Source organism: Budorcas taxicolor, chromosome 16, assembly GCF_023091745.1.
Source record: "Budorcas taxicolor isolate Tak-1 chromosome 16, Takin1.1, whole genome shotgun sequence".
Classification (NCBI taxonomy): Eukaryota; Metazoa; Chordata; class Mammalia; order Artiodactyla; family Bovidae; genus Budorcas; species Budorcas taxicolor.
This window is the reverse complement of record NC_068925.1, coordinates 27,025,147-27,045,904: the sequence shown is the minus strand read 5'-3', so window position 1 is coordinate 27,045,904 and position 20,758 is coordinate 27,025,147. Positions and strand designations below refer to the sequence as shown.

Genomic DNA, 20,758 nt, shown 5'->3' with positions numbered 1-20,758 from the left:
TGCCCCTCACCTCTGGGCACATTGGGATCTGTGGAGAGAGCTTCAAAGATCAGGCACGAGGCACTTCAGCAGCCCCAGGGCCCCCATGCCTATTTCTCAAGCCCAACCCTTCAAGGCCACAGCTGGGTACCTCACCTTCCGCTGGTCCATCCCAGCCTCCCTCTACAGGCTGTGCCGCTGCCGGGGGAGCAGTCTCCTCCACTGTGGAGTGTTTGTACCTGACGAAATAGATCAGGTCTTGAACGTCATCGAGCACTGCAGCCTCCTCAAACATGCTACTGTCCTTTGTTTCCAGGTCTCTGTTTTCCATCGCGTGAGCATCAAGCATGTTCTCTGCCTCCGTCAGAATGTGTGACTCCCAAGCACGAAAGACCTTATCAAGGACTTTCTCCACGTTATAGGGCAGGCTCTCACGCTGCGCTGACTTCAGCTTGGATGACATGTCCTGGAACATGGCTTCCAGCTTGTGGATGTCAAAGTACTTTTGGAATCGCTGCAGAGACTGCTGATTTTTAAAGAAGCTGCTGATTATGGGCAAGTCCTCCGAATGGAGACTCTCCTCAGGCTGCACGGGGGCATGTGGAGCCCAGGGGAACGGGTCATCATCATGGTCCTCAGAAGCAGACCCCTGGCTTCCTGGGTCCATGAATTTCTCTGCATCCTTGTCGTCCTCTTTCGAGGGTTCTACCCCAGGCTTCTCTGTGAGCCCTGAGGTCTTTGGGTGGCCCTCATGGTTGTCTTCTTTAAGATAATCAGGATCTTTCTTCTGAGACGCTTCCCCTAGCTCTGGAGTCTGATTTTCTTTCTTGCCAGGAAAGTCACTTCCTTCAGAGGGTCTCTGTACCTTCTGATGCACAGGCGAGCTTCCTTCTTTTTCCTCCACTGGGCCACCTGGGTCCCTGCCCAGACTGTCTACCCCTTTACCTGCAGTCTCATTTGTTCTTTCATTTTCCGACATATGACTAGTTTCTTCTTTGTTTTTTTCAGTTTCTGGATCAGTCTTAATGGCACCTGAAACAGGTTTTTCAGGGTTTTGCAGGTCAACATCTAACCTCTTATCCTGAATCTCAGGGCTTTTTTCTTTAGACTGCTTTGCACTTAGAGCATTTTCATCCTCCAGGAGTTCTTCAGAGCTGTAATCTTCATCTTCTGGGTTTGGTTCTTTTGGGTGGAAGCCTCGTCCTTCTGTGCTATCGGTTTGGCCTGTTTTTCCTACTTCCTGCCCTTCATCCGAGGCATCCTTGGTGACCCTGGTGACCTCTTCCTCAGAGAGCTTTCTCTTCTCGCTCACTTGCTTATTAACTGTGGCAGCCACACCTCCTTGTTGCCAAGAAAGATTTCTTTCCAGAACGGGACCCTCTTCTTCCAGGCCTCCTGGCAAGCCCATGTCATCTGGAGAGGAGAACCTAGTCTGATTTTGAAGTTTAAGAAGCCGATCCTTTATAAGTTCTGCGCTTGGATGCTCCCCTGAAAGCACATGTGGTTTAGGTCCACTTATTGAACCGTCTACGTCCCCCATGCTGTCTTTGGAAGCATTACGCTGATGATCACCCAAGGGTGCTGCCATACCCACAGATTCCTGTTCCGTCTTTCCTTCATTCCCTTGATTCCCGGCTGCTTTTGCTTGCGGGACTGAGTCACTCTCTGAGGCACCTTCCAAGCTCCGCCCTGAGGGCTTTTCTTCATGAAGCATTTCTTTTGAGATGTGAACGGCTGCTCCTTTCAGGTCATTCTCTTGGTTAGCAAAGGCTGATTTTAATGTTTCTGTGCTTTTTTCAGCAGCTGGTGGAGAGCTGAGGTGGCCACTCTGAGAAGACCCGTGCACAGTCTGGTGGTCTTCCGTCTCGTCCTCTAGCCCTACCTCGTGCTGCACCCAGTCCCTCTTGGGTTCCTCAACTTTCCGCCCCTTGCCTTTCATGTGAAGTCCTGCGCCCACTTCTGGGTCGTGGTCACTGTCTGCTTTGCGGACTTCTACACTCACAAGGCTGTCTGCTGCCTTTTCAGGGTCAGTATGATCTTCTGGTCGTGGTTTCCCCAATCTGCTATCCACGACTAATGGGTCACCCTCTTCCTTTGAATCAGAACTCTCTACATCTGTGTCTGCGTTTTCTTCCCCTTCCATAACATCAGAGAAGATGGTATCTTCCCGGGGTTTTGGTACCTTTTCATCACCCTTTTTGATGCCTGGGGGCTGAGTTTCCTCAACTTTATGCTCTTCCTTTGAATTCTGCTCTTTCTCTGTTGGGTGTTTCTCAATTCTGGAGTGCCCTGGAGTTTTCGTATCTTCTCCATCTGTAAAGGTTAGCAACGGCAGCTCATCGAAGTCTTCTTTATCCTCCTCTTCTTCCTTTCCCACTGTGTAATATTCAGGATCCAAATCCTCAACAAAATCGTCCTCTAATGAAGTAACAAGTCTGGTCGTCTCATCATCAGATACAAGTGCATCGGCAGTTGAGCCAAATTTGGTTTTCAAGTCCAGAGTCATTTCTGTTTTCAAAAGTTTATAAGCGTCGATCTTCTCCTGCTCGCGCGAGACCTGAGAACTATTGCTGGTTTTGTTGTTTTCGCTTTCTGGCACTTTTAACTTATCTTGCAGCATTTCTCCAAAAGATTCGAATGAAGTTCGCTCTCCCTGAGCATGACCTGTTTGACTGTTTACCTGGGGGTGGCTCTTCTGAGCCTCAGATCTCTCCCTGAGTTCGGCAGTGTTTTCTGAGAATACACTTTCACTTTCCTCTGAGTTGGCTTCTCCTGGCTCAGGTTCAGCGTCACTTTCATTAGATGCTTCAGGAGGTTCTTCCACATGCCGAGCAGTTTTTTCTTTAACTTCTTCAGAATCTTCAGTGGCAGAATCGTACAATTCCAAAAACCCTAAAAGTTCTTCGACATTATAATTATCAAAATCATCTCTTCCCCCATCAAAACAAACGAAATCTGTCTCCTGCAAGGCAAAGAAAAACATTAGTGGGTCACTAACCGAGCGTCACAAGAACAAGTGCTTGCCCACGCTAATGACAGAGATGACTGCAAATTCATGTTTGGCCCTGGAAGGGCTTTTGTGCCAACCCTGGGGAGTCAGGAGATAGAAGGATAGACCCCATCTTTCCCTTGGCTTCGTATTTCCATGAGGAAGGGCTCCTACCCGAGTGGTATTCCTGGCTTCCCTTCATTCTCTTTTTCCCTGAGGAGGAATGACTCATGTGGCTGGTGGGTTTGTCCTGCACCACCCCTGTTCTCTGCTTGGGCCTGGCTGGAGGGAACACACACCCTCTCTTCCGTGCTGTCAGTTTTATAAGGGACAGTCCACTAGGAGAGCCCCCTAGTTGGCTAGATCTGCATGTGGCTGGGTAAGTCTGTCTCATTCTAGACTGCCATGTTCAAAAGCCCATTAATTTCTGCACACTTGAGCTGTGTTCTCCAAAAAGTTTTATCAGTAAGAGATGGTGACATCCTGGTCTCCATCTACCTGCCTGCTGGATTTCTCAGTTTGTTCTGAGTACAAGTAGGGAAAAGTAGGGCATCATTTATTGGTCCTCCCCCGCTTCCTGCATTTATACCTGATGCTCTGGGAATTTACCCCATAATAGTTTGTCCAGAAGAAACTGGAAGACCACCCAGCATCTCCATCATCCTCCCCTCTAGGCTGTACTTTCCTGCTTACCTAGCTGGAAACAGGCAGTACCACCTTGCTGACAGGCTCTCGGTCTACAGCAGATTCCTGACTTATACTTTCCTTGGACTGGGAAAGTTAAATCAGCTTAAGAAGCATCTTACTGAAATACAAGTGTAAGGGAAGTAAAAATATCGAGAGACAAAGAATGGTGTCAAGGGGCCCCCACTTAACCATCACAAGTACGGCTTGAAGACAAGATTCAGTGAGGGATACACCCTACTCTAAATCAGGGTTCTGATTAGGTGTCAAAGAGATCTGCTTTCAGACTACCCATAAACCTAATACTTTTTTTTAACCTCTGCTAGTAAATGAATTGACATAAAAGGGGTCATTAAACAGAGGGAAAAGTTTAAAAACCAACAAAGATAATTTCCTTCCCCTAACTAAACTCTCACAGTCCTTGGAGAGACTGGACAAGTGTGGCAGGAACGAATGATTCCTCTGCTCACCACGTGCCTTTCTAAGCCATTTCTTCACATTGAGGGAAGCATGGAGTGAGAGGTGTGACAAGAAGGCGGACTCCCCAACAAATGAGGTCTCTATGACCCACGAGCTGCTGTCTAGTGTGCATTTCCCTCCCAGCAGTATCCTCATTAGCAGCAAGGACTAACAGGCAGTCAGGCTGATTTCATGACCCTTGGGAAGACAAAAAGTTTCGAGAATAGCAATGGCTCTGTGACTTCATCTATTCAGCAGAGCTCAACTGATACATGCCCCAGGCCAGCAGCCTGCACACTCTCACAGCGACTCCAAAGAGTTGCTAGACTTCTATTTGAAGGTGGGTTTCAATTCTCATTAATTTTAAAACTCCAGAAAATAATCAGCTGGAGTGAGGATCCTAGAACACAAAATCCTTGTCACCACAAAGCTCCTTAAGTTAGTGCACCTGGATGAATGCTTTCCAGACTGTGCAGTCAGGACCCTGCAGATTCGAGGCTGCACCTTGTGTGAAACACTCAGGTTCCCTTTTCCAGAATCTATCCCATGACTCTAATCCCTTATATCATTAAAGGGTCCAAAAGAAAACCTTATGGCCTAATATATAATTTAGGGTTCGATTAATTTAACCTGATTCTATATACTCGAAATGTCTAAAGGCTATTCAATGAGTATTGAGACAACTTCTCATCTTGCTTGAAGTAAAAAAAAAAAAAATTACTTCAGGTAATTTGAAGTAAAAAAAAAAAGTAAAAAATTATTTACTTCCTAAATTTAATAACTAAATACAAAGATACTGAGTTCTTCATTTTTTTCTATCAAGCAGCAAATAAAAATCCTGAATAAGCATACATAGCCTTGTACAAGAACACCTGCTTCAACGTAGAACTATCAGATTCTGATACAAAGTCTCCTATAAATCCTTTTCAAACTTCTCTTTTCTTTAAAGGCAGTCTGATAAATTAAAATCTGATGCATAGATGTTAACTTGCTTTTCCTTTTTTGATCAAAACACATTCAAAATTAGTTAATTAAGTGTAACCCTAACCCCAACACTAATTTTTTATGATTGTATGTGTTTTAATCAAAACACATTCAAAATTAGTTAATTAGGTGTAATTGGTGAATTTATAAGTCAATTTATAACTGAGAACAACAACAACAGAATCCACAACTTACATCTGTTGGAACTTGCAGCTCTTCTTGAGTATATTCATGGACTACTTGGATTAAATCCTTTGGAAAATATCCAAAAGTACGCCCAACCTACATTAAAAAACAGCAGAAGAAATGAGTATCAATCAAAATTCTGTATAAGAAACATAAACGAGAGACTTCTCAGTAGTCAGAGGAAACATACAGATAGGTAGATATAACCACAAGAGATAGATAGTTGCTATTATGAGGTTATTATTCCAATATAAATTAAGTACAGAATGTTTTAAGGACAACTTTTCTAAAACCACTGAAATTTTCTTTGAATATTCAGCCTAATTCTAAACACAGGGCACATACAGTGAGATTTCTGAAACAGCTAGAAGATCTGTACAAGAGAAAGTTAGTGTATATTATACAATTAAAACTATGTAAATAAAAGTTGGCTAGAAACAATTCCAAATACCCTCTAACAAGAATTTATCTGCACATTTCACAGCATCACTCATAAACCAGGTCTTAGACATATTAATAAGCAAAAAAACAAAAATACATTCCTGAAATGCATGACCAATACAAAAGGCAAAAGGCAAATATTGACTGGTACCACGGGCTGCACTAGCTTTTTCCAAACTAGATTTTCAAGTTTTGTGGGAGAAAATAAAATTCATACTAATCTACACTGCAAGCTTAGTTTCATGCAAGTAAAGACAGAAGATAATCCCATTTATCTACAGCACTAACAGCTTTCCCAACAAGAATACTGGGTTGGGTTGCCGTTTCCTTCTCCAGGGGGGTCTTCCTGACCCAGGGATTGAACCACCCGGATCTCTTGCATTACAGATAGCCTCTTGACTGCGCCACCAAGGAGAACTAAAAGGTATTATCATCAATATATTGTGTGTCCTCTTGAGAAACACACACTGTCTTTTACTAACTATAGTCTGAAAGGGAGTAGCAGATCTCTTCCCAATCAATAAAGGAGGAGGCTGACATGCAGATCAAATGCACAGAAAGAAAAAAAAGAGGGTATCTTATCACCAACTCCTAAAATACCCACATTATGAGAGCTTTTGTTATATCTGGCAACTCTGTGAAAGCCAGTTTTACAAGAACACTGCCTTGAAGATTAGATAAGACAGTGCAATTTTAAATTGCTACACTGGCAGTTAAAGTATAAAATTCTAAAGAACCAAAAGAAAAAAAAAGCTGCAGAATGAAAACTAAGAAATAGAAACAAGAACCATCTTGAAAGCTCAGGAGACAGAGTTTTTAATCATGAAATGAGAGGGGAGGCTGAGGGAAAATACACTTTTTTCCTTCTCAGGAAAAGTTTATTAAGAGAATCTAGAAAAGGGAAAGAAATCAGAGCTATGTGGAGAAAGGAAATAAATTTATCTTGTGATCTTTGTCAACTGAGACCACAGGTCATAAAAAACTCCATATATTTTTACATCAAATAGGTCCCGTAGGTTTCTTAGGATCTGACAAAAAGACACAGAATCATAGGCCCTCATGATTGAAGGTAACTTTTATATCTAATCTTGCTTCCGTTATCTCATGTCTGTTGATTTGATTTGGGAAAAGAATATTGTTTCAAGAGAACAAAATCTACATAAGCTACCCTTGGGACAAATGGAAACAAGTGCTGCTCCCTGAAAGGAAATATTCACAAGGAAAATGGGTAAGACACATGCCCCATTATAGAGTTTCTGACTTTACTAGAGCTAAGACAGTACACATTAACCGCGATACTGGGCAGTAAAAGGAATGCCACACGAGCAGTGCAAACAAAGCGCCACCTAAACGATTATTAGACAGCAAAGATCCCTTCTGGCTGAGAGCTGAGGGCAGGGTTTCCCTGCAAAGCCAGGGTCAGAGTCAGGCACCAGAAAGATCGGCAGGCTCTCTAGAAGTGAGTGTCAAGTTCACTTACCCAAATGCTCCAATTTCACCACTTTATCAAAAATGGTATGGACTTGAAAAAAAAGTCCCAAGAGTAAAGCCTATCAAGGAATTCCATGCGATAGACTTTAGAGGAACAGATTCTCTTCTGAGTATGGGGATTGGACTGGTGTGTGTGTGTGTGTGTTAGTCGCTCAGTTGTGTACGACTCTTTGTGACTCTATGGATTGTAGCCTGCCTGGCTCCTCTGTCCATGGAATTCTCCAGGCAAGAACACTAGAGTGGGTAGCCTTTCCCTTCTCCAGGGGAATCTTCCCGACTCAGGGATCAAACCCAGGTCTCCTGCACTGCAGGCAGATTCTTCAGCATCTGAGCCATTCAACTGGGATTCTGCCTAAATAGAAAGGTTGTACCCGACCAGTTGGTCTTACTGGACTCCTCTGTAGGAACCTGGACCACCAGCAAAATAAATCTGTTTTTCCTGATAGGAGATTCTTAAGCTTTCTTTTCTGTTGTCTGATTTACAGAGAATGAAAATGTTCACTTTTGGGACTGAGTGTTTCTCTAAGTTTGGACAATCCTTAGGGTATTCAGGATTCTTACTACTTTCAATAAATAATCAGGCAACACATCACACAGAAAGGAAAGGACAATAGCTCATAAGCCTGCCAATCAGGTCACTTCTAGTGAATCGCCTCATTAAAAACATCAAAGCATGACAAAGTCATTGATTTTCATGTCCACCATCCCCACACCCACAGAGCTAGCTGGGAACAGACCTTCTGGGAAGAACTTGTGGGAGCAAGTGTCCAAAGAGCAGGAAAAGGATGCCCCAGCAGTTGCAAGCAAAACAAGCAAACAAACAGGAAAGCACACGGCAAAAAGGACATTTTGCTTTTTTAACAGAAACGGCACACATGATTAGGTATGTTAACAGTTTAGAAAAAATTTCTTTTAAAAAAATCAAGTCTTTAACAGGAATGCCTGAAACGCTGCTGCTGCTGCTGCTAAGTCACTTCAGTCGACTCTGTGCGACCCCATAGACGGCAGCCCACCAGGCTCCCCCGTCCCTGGAATTCTCCAGGCAAGAACACTGGAGTGAGTTGCCATTTCCTTCTCCAATGCATGAAAGTGAAAAGTGAAAGTGAAGTCGCTCAGTCGTGTCCAACTCCCAGTGACCCCATGGACTGCAGCCCACCAGGCTCCTCCATCCATGGGATTTTCCAGGCAAGAGACCTACCTTGCCTATATTTTACAGGATTAAGTCTAGCTCACCAATCCTTCCTTTTTGAAACAATGAAGTTAAGAAGTTTCAAAGTGAAGTGAAGTTTCAGGTTTCACTATTGGTAACTACCAGTTTCTTTTCTGCATCTGTGAGACTGCTTCTGTTTTATTATATTTATTTGTCTTACTTTTTAGCTTCCACTTATAAGTGATAACGTACAGTATTTGTCTTTGCCCTATCCCTGGTGGTTCAGAGGGTAAAGCGTCTGCCTGCAGTGCGGGAGACCCAGGTTCAATCCCTGCGTCGGGAAGATCCCCTGGAGAAGGAAATGGCAACCCACTCCAGTACTCTTGCCTGGAAAATTCCATGGACAGAAGAGCCTGGTAGGATATAGTCCATGGGGTCGCAAAGAGTCGGACACGACTGAGTGACTTCACTTTCACTTTATTTCACTAACACGACACCCTCCAATCCACCCACGTTGCAAATAGCAAGACTGCAGTCTTTTTATGAATGAATAATATTCTATTGTGACTCAATGGACATGAGTTTGAGTAAACTCCGGGAGTTGGCGATGGACAGGGAGGCCTGGCGAGCTGCAGTCCACGAGGTGCAAAGAGTCGGACACGACTGAGCGACTGAACCTAACTGAACTGAACTGAATACTGTGTATATATATACACACCACATCCTTATTTGCTATGTATGGAGCACTCATGGCTGGTAAGGCCTGACTCTGAGGAGCAGCACGTGGAAGCAGTTCACTTCTATTGGAGACCCTCTTCTGCACCAGGCCTGATGCCAGCAGGGGACACAGAACAAGCCCCTTTTTTCACAGTCAAGCAGAGGAGACAAGTTAACTCCATCAAAGACCCCAAGAAACTGTAGCTATTTAAATCTACAGCTAAACAAGTCAATAAAAAGGCAGAAAATTATGACAAATTTTTACTTACACTTCCAGCCCAAACTTCAGGCGATCCCCCTGCCAGTTTATAGTAGACATATACAGAGTCTCCTTTTTTAAAATTCACAAAACGACAATCCGGGCCTGTAAAATCTTCTAGAGCCTCACCCCGGTACATTAGCACTGTATAGAAAGAGGGGGGAAAAAAAGTGGGTATCAGGATTCAACTTTCAAATACGGATTTATCAGGAAACGTAACAATCCACTGTAAACAACAATCAAGATTCTCCATTACTCTCTGAAACCAATCAGCCTCAACTCATATGCTCAGAGCATCTATAGAGCTGTATCGTTATAAATCAGGACATCCCCCTGCAAGTAGGCAGGAAAGAGGTAAACTTGCCCCGTTTTCCTCTATGGATAATGCAAACAAAAAGCAATGCGTCCACTGCCACCCAGGGCTGGTCTCGAGTGAAACTCTTGGTTCCCTCTCTAACCATCTAGCTTTCAGTCTTTGCTGTTTCATAATTATAAAAAGCTTCACTTTGCAGTTGGGTAAATTCAAGCACAGATGTGACTAGTGTGAGCGTGACTACATGCAGTGGTAACAGGTAACTGGGGAGAGCACCCAAGAACCCCCAAGAGCTCAATTAACTTAAACTAACCACTAAAAGGCCCTATCTTTAAATGGTTGTAACTGCTACTGTGTAACAGTAAACACCTTCCACTTCACTTGCAGTCAAGTTGGTCTGTCAGTATCTGGATAAATTAATGAGAGAGGATATCATACCCAATTATGGATCCAATCACATAAGATAATATCTTCTGAAATCATATAATGTTGAATATATCCAACATTAAGGAGGTTTATTTATTTCTATAAACAAAATCAAAAGTGGGCAAACAGGCTTTGTTTCTATAAGCAAAATCGTAGGTAGCAGGGACAAGCAAAACCATGAGAACTGTCCAGTAGTTACCTTCAGTCTTAACATGCAGGACTTAAACTATATTTGATCTAGAAATTGATAGAAGCAGTATTTTATTTTGTTGGCCAAATTCACACCTTCTCGTCAAATGAGATAACAAATGCAATTAAACAGCAGAGAAAGGGAAGGATGAAACGGAAATAACACTTGTCTAAAAGCCAACTGACAATAAGTAGCTTAAGATGTATCTTTACATACATATTTGAGGGACAAACACAGATTTAAAGGGGGTTATTTGGACTTTGAAGCTGATTATTTTAATACATGTCAGCATTCTAATTCAGATATAATTAGGTGAGAGGCAAAGTTGAAGGTGATGGACAATTTTTAAATTGATAGACTGGGGATCCTATCAGAATTGGAAAGAGGAAGATCACTGCAGAGGTATAATAATAAATCAGATGACAACATAATGCACTCTGTGGGGCAGCTATCTGAAAGGCACACAAGGACAGCTAACATGGACACACCTCACTAAACAAACACTTTATGTAAAACAACACGGGACCCGGGCCTGCTCTAGCTGCTGGCTATTGCCTTTGGCTACACTTGTTGGACACACGCCATTTCTCCAATTACGTGACACCCATGGGCCCTTCTAACACCATGTCTCCATACTGATGAAGCATTAGAGATGTTATAATTTTCCAGATGACTGGTTTTGAGGTACCCAGGCAGGGTAGTGTTTGAGCATAGCCAACACTGGCCATATCCAACACTGCTTCCTAATAACCTGGACTTACTCTGAGAAAACTGCAGGAAAAACTGATGGAAGTTGCTCCACTTTTGTAGCGTTTATTTACATCAGTCTTAGGGTTACCTCTAGGAATGGCTTAAACAGATCCAAGACTGCCTCCTTTCTTTCCCCTAATGATGTGGCAGTGCTCCGGTTCGTCCGATTGTGAAATTTGTTTTTGAATAACACTGATTTCAATCTAAATAGCTAAACTGTAGGCTTTGGCCTCAGAAGGAATGTTTTTCTATATGCACTGATTACAACACATGAACAACCTTGTGTGAAACGGTTGTCAGTAAGTTACAAGGTTATTTGAGACCACAACGATGATAGGGGCCCAAGGCAAACACACAGGAAGAGAGCCCAACAATGTAACTGATCAAGGCTCAAGCTGGCTTGGATTTATAAAACCCCTGGGGTATTTATTATTTTCACTTTAACAATCTTCCTCATCTGAGTCTGGGGATCTCTGCCCTTCTCACTACCCCCAGCCCACCCCGAATTCTCGGTTAGGGAACAATTCCGCTTCCTGCGCATTAGAGACGACTGGTACCAGAGGCTGAGACTGGCAGTGTCTCAGCCTCTTTCGAGAGACAAGATTTTGGCCTTCGCGATGCCCTTCCTTCCGGGCTATTTGCGGGAGCCTTCCAAGCACAGAAATGATAGGACTGAGGTAGAGCCGGGGAGGGGACCTTGGAACACACCTCATGCCTGGACTCCGGGCTCGTCCCAAACCTCAACTCCAATCCCTGTTGAAAAGGCGGTCCGAGCCCCGAATGTGACTGAAGCAGAGGGGCGAAGGGGCTGCGCCAGGGAGGTTTTTCCCGGCCCTAGCAACCTGCGGCAGGGAAGCCGCCCACCGAGTCCCGGCGCATCCGCCCCCGGACTGCACCCAGCGAGGACCCGGCGACGGGAGCAGGAAAGCGCTCGCCGGCAGCGCGCGGAGCCCGGGGCGCGCGGCGCGCAACCCCACCGCCCCTCGGAGCCGGGGCGAGCCGGGGGAGGGGACGTTGCGAGCGGCCCCCGGGGAAACCGGGGGCCACCTCCGAACCCCTCACTCCATCCCCCGCCTCCGTCCGCGAAGGAAAAATGAAAGGCTGGCAACAAGTGGGAGGCAGAGACCCCCCCCCACCGCCGAGGCCGGCTGGCCCGGGCGCCCGGAGAGCGGGAGGGGACAGCCGCAGGGAGCCGGAGGCCGCCCTCCCCCGCCGCCGGCGCCCCGCCCTCCCGGCCTGCGCCCCCCGGGTCGGCTTGCGGGGCGGCCGCGCTCCCGCCCGCGCGATGCCCGGGCGCCGCCGCCGCCCTCCCGGCACTCACTGCTGCATTCTTCGTCCGCGCAGAGTTTGAGCTGCGAGAAGCGCCGGCCGGGGTCCTGCTCCGGCTGGCCCGGCACCCGCCAAGGCGGCCCGAGCAGGAGCAGCCAGAAGAGCAGCGCCGGCGCCGCAGCCATGTTGTGGTCCCCTCGCGGAGCCGGTGACGCGGAGGACGCGGCCGGGGCGGGCGCCGGCGGGCGGAGCGCGGGCCGCGGGGCGGGGCGCGCGGGCGGGGGACGCGCGGCGGCGGGAGGGGCGGCGCCCGCCGGCCTGGGAGGCCGCGAGCGACACGTCAGCGCGGCCTCCGGGAGGGGACCGCGGGGGTCCCGGAGGAGGAGGACGCGCGCTCCCACCTCCTTGCCGAGGCCTCCTCGTCGTGTGGCTGCCTTGGCAACCGGGACTCTCTCTTCCTCCTCGTCCAATCGCGAGCCTTTGCCTCGGTCCCTGCGTCGTCGACCCTCCGCGAGACTCCAGTCCTCGCTCACTCTGCTCTTCCACCTTGCAGCCCCCCACCCCGCGCCATCCCGACAGCAGGTCTTCTCTGACCCCTTTCTTGCAGCTCCCGATTTCTGGTCCTTCTCAGTCTGGCTCATCATCACCTCCCCTTCGTGGTTTGATACTTCTTTTTCCTAACTACCAAATCCCACCCACGGTTTTCCACTGCTAGTCTCCAGTTCGAGATTCCCTCTTCCGACACCCAGGAGTTTTGGGGAGCATCCCCATCCTGTGATCTCCTTATGGGAAAAGGAGGGGTCAATAGAATGATGGGTCGGTGATGTACATTAGAGCCTGTGGCCTGCTTGGCCTTTTTCTGCACCCCTCGTCCCCTAGCCCTGAGGGATGGAGGTGGGCAATGGGTCCCCATGCTGAGATCTTCAGATTCTGGGGGGTTTATCCATAAGAAATTGAAAGTGTTAGTCGCTCAGTCGTGTCCGATTCTTTACGACCCCATAGAATGTAGCCCGCCAGCCTCCTCTGTCCAAGAAGGATACTGTCAAGGCAAGAATGCTGGGGTAGGTAGCCATTCCCTTCTCCAGGGGATCTTCCCCGCTGAGGGATAGAACCAGGGTCTTCTACATTGCAGGCAGATTCTTTACCGTCTGAGCCAGCAGAGAAGCTCGTATCCAGAAGGGGAGAATAATGTAATTCAATGCCAATATGTTGAAATTCCATTTTATGCTACCATTTTAGGCCAGCCGCTGGACAAAACACTAGTGTGGTGAAGGCAAACATGTAGATCAACAGACAAGATATCAGGCCTTTGTCTAAAGAAGCCCACAATTCAGGAGAAACCAACTCACATCAAAACGACAAGGAGCAAAAGTTGTTAGGAAGGAAAAGCTAGTAAATAGCGGCTACCATTTGTTGAGTGTTTTCTTTATGTCCAGGTGGTATTCTAAAGTCCTTATAGGTATCAATGTGTTTAATCTTCACAATAATAGTAGGTCCTATTACTGCCTTCATTTTCAAGATGAAGATATTGCATTTGTCTGTGACCACGGGCTTCTCTCTATAGTCTCCGCCAAGGCTAATCATCAACCAACCCCAAATGCCAATCAAACCCATTAACTAGTTTCCCAAACTGACTGGATTCCTTAAAAGCAAGAGGAAAGAATGTGGTCCATCTATGCAAACCATAATGTTGAATAAAGAAAAAGACGAGAAAGAGTTCACAGTTGTTTATCTACAGGGGCCATAAGATGTCCCACTGGTCCAGTGTTGTTCCCATGCTGTCTGGAGAGACTATACAACAGATTAGGTACCTGTGGAAATAGTATTGTCATTAGGAGTTCTTCATTTCTTTTCTGCTATGTGCTTCTTTGCTTTAGAATCTTAGATTTGTTTATTAGGCATCCCCAACTTAATATGTTGAAACCCAAACTTCTTATTTTCTCTCTCAAGCCATGCTCCTTTCAATATTCCCTATCTCAACAACTGGTCATTTAATTCCATTTTCCAGATGTTCAAGTCAAAAACTTACAAACTATTCTGACTCCTCTTTGTCTCATACCCCAAGTCCAATCCATCAGATAATCCTGGGCACCCTTTATTTGAATTACTTTATTGAGGTATAGACAGACAGGCAGAGATTTACTCAGTTGTGTCCAACTCTTTGCAACCCCACAGACTGTAACCTTCCAGACTCCTCTGTCCATGGAATTCTCTAGGCAAGAATACTGGAGTGGGTTGCCATTCCCTTCTCCAGGAGATCTTCCTGACCCATGGATAGAACCAGAGTCACCTGCATTGCAAGCAGATTCTTTGCCATCTCAGCCACCAGGGAAACCTGTTTGAGGTATACTTGACATACAGTAAATTGCACATATGTAAAGTGTACAATTGGGGCTTGCCATGTAACACCAGTGGTAAAGAACCTGCCTGCCAAAGCAAGAGACATACGAGAATCGGGTTCAATCCCTGGGTCAGGAAGAACCCCTGGAAGAGGGCATGGCAACCCACTCCAGTATTATTGCCTGGAGAATCCCATGGACAGAGGAGCCTGGTGAGCTATAGTCCATGGGGTTGCAAAGAGTTTGACATGCTAAGTTTGCAACTTAGCATACACATGCATACAGAATCTACAACTGGATAAGTTTTGACATGTATACACTCCTGAGACTACCACCGCAATCAAGGTAATAAACATATCCATCCCCCTGAAAAGAGTCCTCATGCTCACTTGCTGTCCCTCCCTCCCCTCTCCTGCCTGTCTCCAGACAGGCAGTGTTACTCTAGATTGATTTTTAGTTTCTAGAATTTGATATAAATGGGATGATACATTATGGGTTTTTGTTTTTGTTTTTTTTTTGTCTGACTTCTTTCACTTAGCATAAGCATTTGAAAGATGCCCAGAATCTGACCACCTCCTATGTTAACACTGCAGGCCAAGCCACTGTCATCTCTCACCTGAAAGACTGCAATAGCCTCCTTACTCTTCTCCCTGCTTCTGCCCTGCTCTCCCAAAGTCTATTGTCTCAGTAGCAGTCAGAGCGATCATTTGATGATATAGATGTGGTCATGTCTCTCCTCTGCTCAAAATCTTCCTCTGGCTTTCCACTTCCAAGTACAACACAGTGACTTTATTATGGTCTGCACTGCCTTCTTTGATCTGACCCTGCTCATCCCTTTTACTCCCACTTGCCAGCACTTTCTCCTGGCTCTGTTAGTTTCACTCAAACACACCAAGCCCACTCATACATGGGAGCATCTGCACTTGCAATTTCCCCTCAACCTGGAACAGTTCCCCTGAATAGTCTGCTGGCGAACTAGTTCCCTCACTTCATCAAGGGTTTGTATCAATAGCATATCTCATTAGAGATGCCTTCCCTGACCAGCCTAAGTAAATAAGAGCTCCCTCATTATTAGCATGATTATCTAATCCATCTTACTGCTTTATTTTTCTTCAGAGCAGCTACCACCGGCTTTATGTTTGTTTACCTATTTGTCTGCCCCCCTATCCCGAATATAAGCTTCATGGAAGAAAGGAATTTGTCTGTTTTGTTCACTGTGTAACATAAGCCCCAAGGAAAATATCTGGAATATATGAGGCACTCAACCAATGATTTGATGAACTCATAATTCTTCACATATTATAAATATACTATACTATTTACCTACATGGAGCTTCCATATAGAGCACGCCATCTTCTGTCTTCTCTTCAGCAGCACCCTCAACACTAGAAACAAACTGGGAATATATTTACTGTTGATTGAGGACGTATTTGTTGTGGAAGGAGTGAATGAAATTATACTGTACTCTCTTCCTGTATCCTACCAGAATATTAAAGCAGATAAAGAGGTCATTTTAACTTCTATTATTTCTATTTAGAGTGGTATTAATAACAATTCATTGGTGGGAAAAGCAAAATTTCAAAATGACCTCATTAAATATTACTTCATTAATAATTATTTTGACTGATTTTCACATGTGCTTTTATATGAAGAGTGAGAGTGCTCAGTTGCTGAAGAACTGACTGCTTACTTTGTAGATTTTCTATAGATTTGATGTCTGCATTACTTTTTTTTTTTTTTTTTTTACTATTATTATTACCTTAAAGAGATACTAACAATCTTGGTGGGTAATCAGAAAAAAAAAAAAAAAATTTTCTCTGCTGACCACAGTGAGAACAGGAGTGGTAGTTCTTCCTGCTTGCATATATATAACTATAGTGGATGAATCAGCGTTCATTTTTAACTCATAGCATTTAAACACTGATGCTTGACATAAACTCTAATCCCAAGTGTATTATTTTTTTTAACACTTCAGATGGAATTTTCACTAAGTAAAGGCTGAGTAGCAGTCAAAAAATAAATGCGGTGACTTCCCTGGTAGTCCACTGGTTAAGGCTCCCCCTGCCAGTCTGGTGATGCAAGTTTGAATCTGGCTGGGGAACTCAGATCCCACACACCCCGGAACAACTGAGCCCGCGTGCTGCAGCTGCTGAGCCCGCGTGCCTCAGAGCCAACATGCCACAGCTAGATAGGCCCAGGGTCTGCAAGGAAAGCTCTTGAGTGGTGCAGCCAAGACCTGGTGGAGCCAATTAAATAGACGTTTAATAAATAAATGAATGTGTCCAGTTTTGTGGGGATTGGGCGTAAAGTATAAGGTATGGAGGGTCCCTGACCTTAAGAGAATTTGCATTCTGATTGAGAAAACTAGACAAGTACACCTGAAACAAACAGAAGACAGCATAATATCATCTATCACTGTAAGCCTCTCACGGTGCCTAACACTGCTAGGCTTACAGTGGAGGAACATCCAGAAGACCTAACATTGAAGTTATAAGAAATAATCCAGCCTATTCCCAATGATAAAACCACTGAGTGGAGAGAATGGGATAAAACATTTCTTAAAGACTTATGGCTACCAGTCTAGATGGAGTAACAGGGACTAGATTTCCCTCCCTCTGTGCTTCAGTTAAATATCTAGAAAACTAGCAAAAATATATGAAATGATCATTTTTAGACATTGGACAACAAACACTACAGGATAGTGATCCCTAAAGTAAGGGGAACAAATGAAGAGAGTGCTATGATTATCCCAACTTACTCCCCAGATAAAGTTTCCAGGCCACAACCAGAAAAGGGGAAATTCAAGGGATCTCCTTGAGTTGAAGAGACAGATTTGAAAGTTAGGGGAGACAAACACAGCTGGAAGGCCTAAGAGAAAAGTACAGGAGAGAAGAGAACAGCATGGAGAAAAGAGAATTTTGCAGAGAGAGCTCGAGAGATCTGTAGAATGTTCCTCTCAAGTCTTCAACTGACTAACGATGAGGAACTGCACGTGAGGAACTACCTTAGGCCAGGGAAGAATCACCAGAGAGGATAGGAAGAACAATTACAGGCATAGAGCATAGTTTGTATTTTCACTAGCTAGAGTGGAAAACCTATGATTCAATGCATCAGGTAGATTACTCAATAAAGAAGAATCGGCCTAAGATCTAAAGCTACTCTTATTCTACCTAACAAGGCTTGAAAACAAGTCTTAAAAAGATCAAACTGTTTCCAAGGAAATTAACTGCATTTCAAAGAACAGAGCTCAACGTTATTTAAAATAGTAAAAAAAGATGTAGCACTTAACAAGGTAAATTCACGATATCTGGAATACAATAAAAATTACGAAGCATGCAAAGAAGTAGGAAAATACAACCCATAAGGGAAAGAAAAGTCAATTGATAGGAATGTTCCAAAATAACACAGATGATACAATTATTACACAAGGATACTGATGCAGTTATATTTCATATATTTCAAGATTATACAGAAAAGCATAACATAGATTATATAAAAATGATCCAAATCAAACTGAGGTGAATAAATCAATGGCTGACAAGAAAATACACTGGACAGGAGTGACAGCATACTAGACTTTGCAGAAGAAAATATTAGTGAACTCTCCAAAATGAAACAAAAGAGATTGGAAGAAATGAACAGAGTATCAGTGGAGGCACTTGGGTCAGCTGAATACATGTGTAACTGGAGTCCTTGAAGGAGGCAGGAAACAGAAAAACATGTTCCAAGAAATAACGAAAGAAAGCATTCCAAATACAATGAAAACTCACAGATCTAAGACGCTCAACAAACCCAAACTTAAGGAACGTGAGTAAAATGACATGAATGCACATCAAACTGCTTAAAACCAGTGGTAATGAAAAATACTCATTAAGAGAGAAAAACAGATACACTATGTACATGGTGGTGGTGATTTCGTTGCTAAGTCGTGTCCGACTCTTGGCGACTCCGTAGACTGTAGCCTGCCAGGCTCCTTCTGTCCATGGGATTTTCCAGGCAAGAGTACTGGAGTGGGTTGCGATTTCCTTCTCCCAAAGATAAATTTCTCCTTGGGGATATGCAATCCAGAAAATGGAAGATCAATATATCTAAAGTGCTGGTGGAAAATATGACAGTCTGGAGTTTTTACATCAAGTATTTTTCAAAGATGAGCTGAAGTCTTTTCAACACATGGTGCTGGGATAACTGGATATATATAAGCAAATGAATGAAACTGAAGCCTACCTTCTTGTTGTTGTTTTTCAGTTGCTAAGTTGTTTCCAACTTTTTGTGACCCCGTGAACTGTAGAATGCCAGGCTTCCCTGTCCTTTACTATCTCTTGGAGTTTGCTCAGACTCACGTCCACTGAGTCAGTGATGCCATCTAACCACTCATCCTCTGTCGCCCCCTTCTCCTGCTCTCAATCTTGCCCAGCATCAGAGTCTTTTCCAGTGAGTCAGTTGTTTGCATCAGGTGGTCAAGGTATTGGAGCTTCAGCTTCAGCATCAGTCCTTACAATGAATACTCAGAGAGTTGATTTCCTTTAAGATTGTCTGGTTTGATCTCCATGCTGTCCAGGGGACTCTCCAGAGTTTTCTTCAGCACCACAATTCGAAAGCATCAGTTCTTCAGTGCTCAGCCCTCTTTATGGTCCAACTTTCATATCTGTACGTGACTACCAGAAAAACCACAGCTTTGACTATACGGACCTTTGTTGGCAAGCCATATACAAAAATTAACTCAAAATATCATAGTCCTAAATGTAAGATCTAGAAGTATAAAAATCTTTGAAAATATATATAAGGAGAAATCTTAAGAGTAGGCAATGATGTCTTAGGTACGACACTAAAAGCATAAGCAACAAATGAAAAATAGATAAATTGGACTTCATCAAATTTAAAACATCTGTCCTTCAAAGGATCTAATCAAAACAATGAAAATACAGCCACACAGAGGGGTAGAAAATATTTGCCATTCATGTATCTGATGAGGGACTTAGATCTAGAATATATAGGGAACACTAAGTTTAATAATAAAAAGATAAATACCTAGTTAAAAATGGGTAAATAATTTGAATAGATATTTCTCCGAAGTAAATATACAATGGTCAATAACTAGATGGAAAGATGCTTACCATGGCTAGCCATTAGGAAAATGGTAATCAAAACTACAATGAGCTATCACTTCATATCCAATAAGATGACTAATAAAAGAGACAGATAATAACAGGTGTTGCCAAGGATGTAGACAAATGAGAACTCTCACACACTGCTAGTAGAAATGTAGAATGGTACAGCCCCTTTGGAAAACAGTATCTCAGTTCCTCCAGAGTTTAAACATAGAGTTGCCAATTAACCCAGAAATTATAATTTTAGGTGTATAACCAAGAGTAATGAAAACACGTATCTATACAAAATCTTGTACACAAATATTCATAGCATCATTATTCATAATTGCCAAAAATGGAAACAACTCAAACATTCACAAAACTAATGAATTAGTAAATAAAATGTATATACTAATGAATTAGTAAATAAAATGTATATTAATACACTGACAAAAAGAAAAAAATGGAGAAAATAAAGTACTGATACATACCACAACAGAAATGACACTTGAAAACATTATGTTAGGTGATAAAGATCTAGCCACAAAAGACCACATATTGTATGGTTATATTTACATGAAAAGTCCAGAACACACAAATCTATAGGGACAGAAAGTAGATTACTGGTTGCCTAGGGCTGGCAGAGATGGGGGAGTTGAGGAAGGGGGATTTCATTTCGGGGGTGATGATAATGTTCTAAAATTGATTATGGTCATCCACAACTCTGTGATTTTACTAAAAATGATTGAATTGCTCACTTCAAATGGGTGAGTGTACACTTACATGATTTATATGTCAATGACATTATTACAAAACAATATGATTCCTATGCCAAAAAGCAAATTTCTAAATATGTAAAACAAAACAAAGCAAAAAGGTGGTGAAATATATTTTCAGACACACAAAAGCTAAAATAATTCATCAGTACCATATCTACCCTGCAAGAAATGTTGAAATCTTTCAGCAGAAAGAAAATGTTAGATGAAAATCTGTGGTAGTTCAGATGCTAAGCGGTGTCCAACACTTGCGACCCCATGGACTATA

The 20,758-nt window shown here is 43.7% G+C and overlaps 1 protein-coding gene across 2 annotated transcripts in view; it reads right to left on the bottom strand.

The window, feature by feature from the left end:
• MIA3 (MIA SH3 domain ER export factor 3) overlaps positions 1-12,472 on the bottom strand; it is a 56,591-nt gene extending 44,119 nt beyond the window's left edge. For both annotated transcript variants that reach the window (XM_052653663.1, XM_052653664.1), the window contains exons 1-4: positions 12,340-12,472; positions 9,350-9,483; positions 5,291-5,377; positions 136-2,941 (exon numbers count right to left, since the gene is read on the bottom strand). In XM_052653663.1, the coding sequence (XP_052509623.1) occupies positions 136-2,941; positions 5,291-5,377; positions 9,350-9,483; positions 12,340-12,472 (3,160 nt within the window). The remainder of the gene's footprint in view (positions 1-135; positions 2,942-5,290; positions 5,378-9,349; positions 9,484-12,339) is intronic.
• Positions 12,473-20,758: the final 8,286 nt, after the last annotated feature.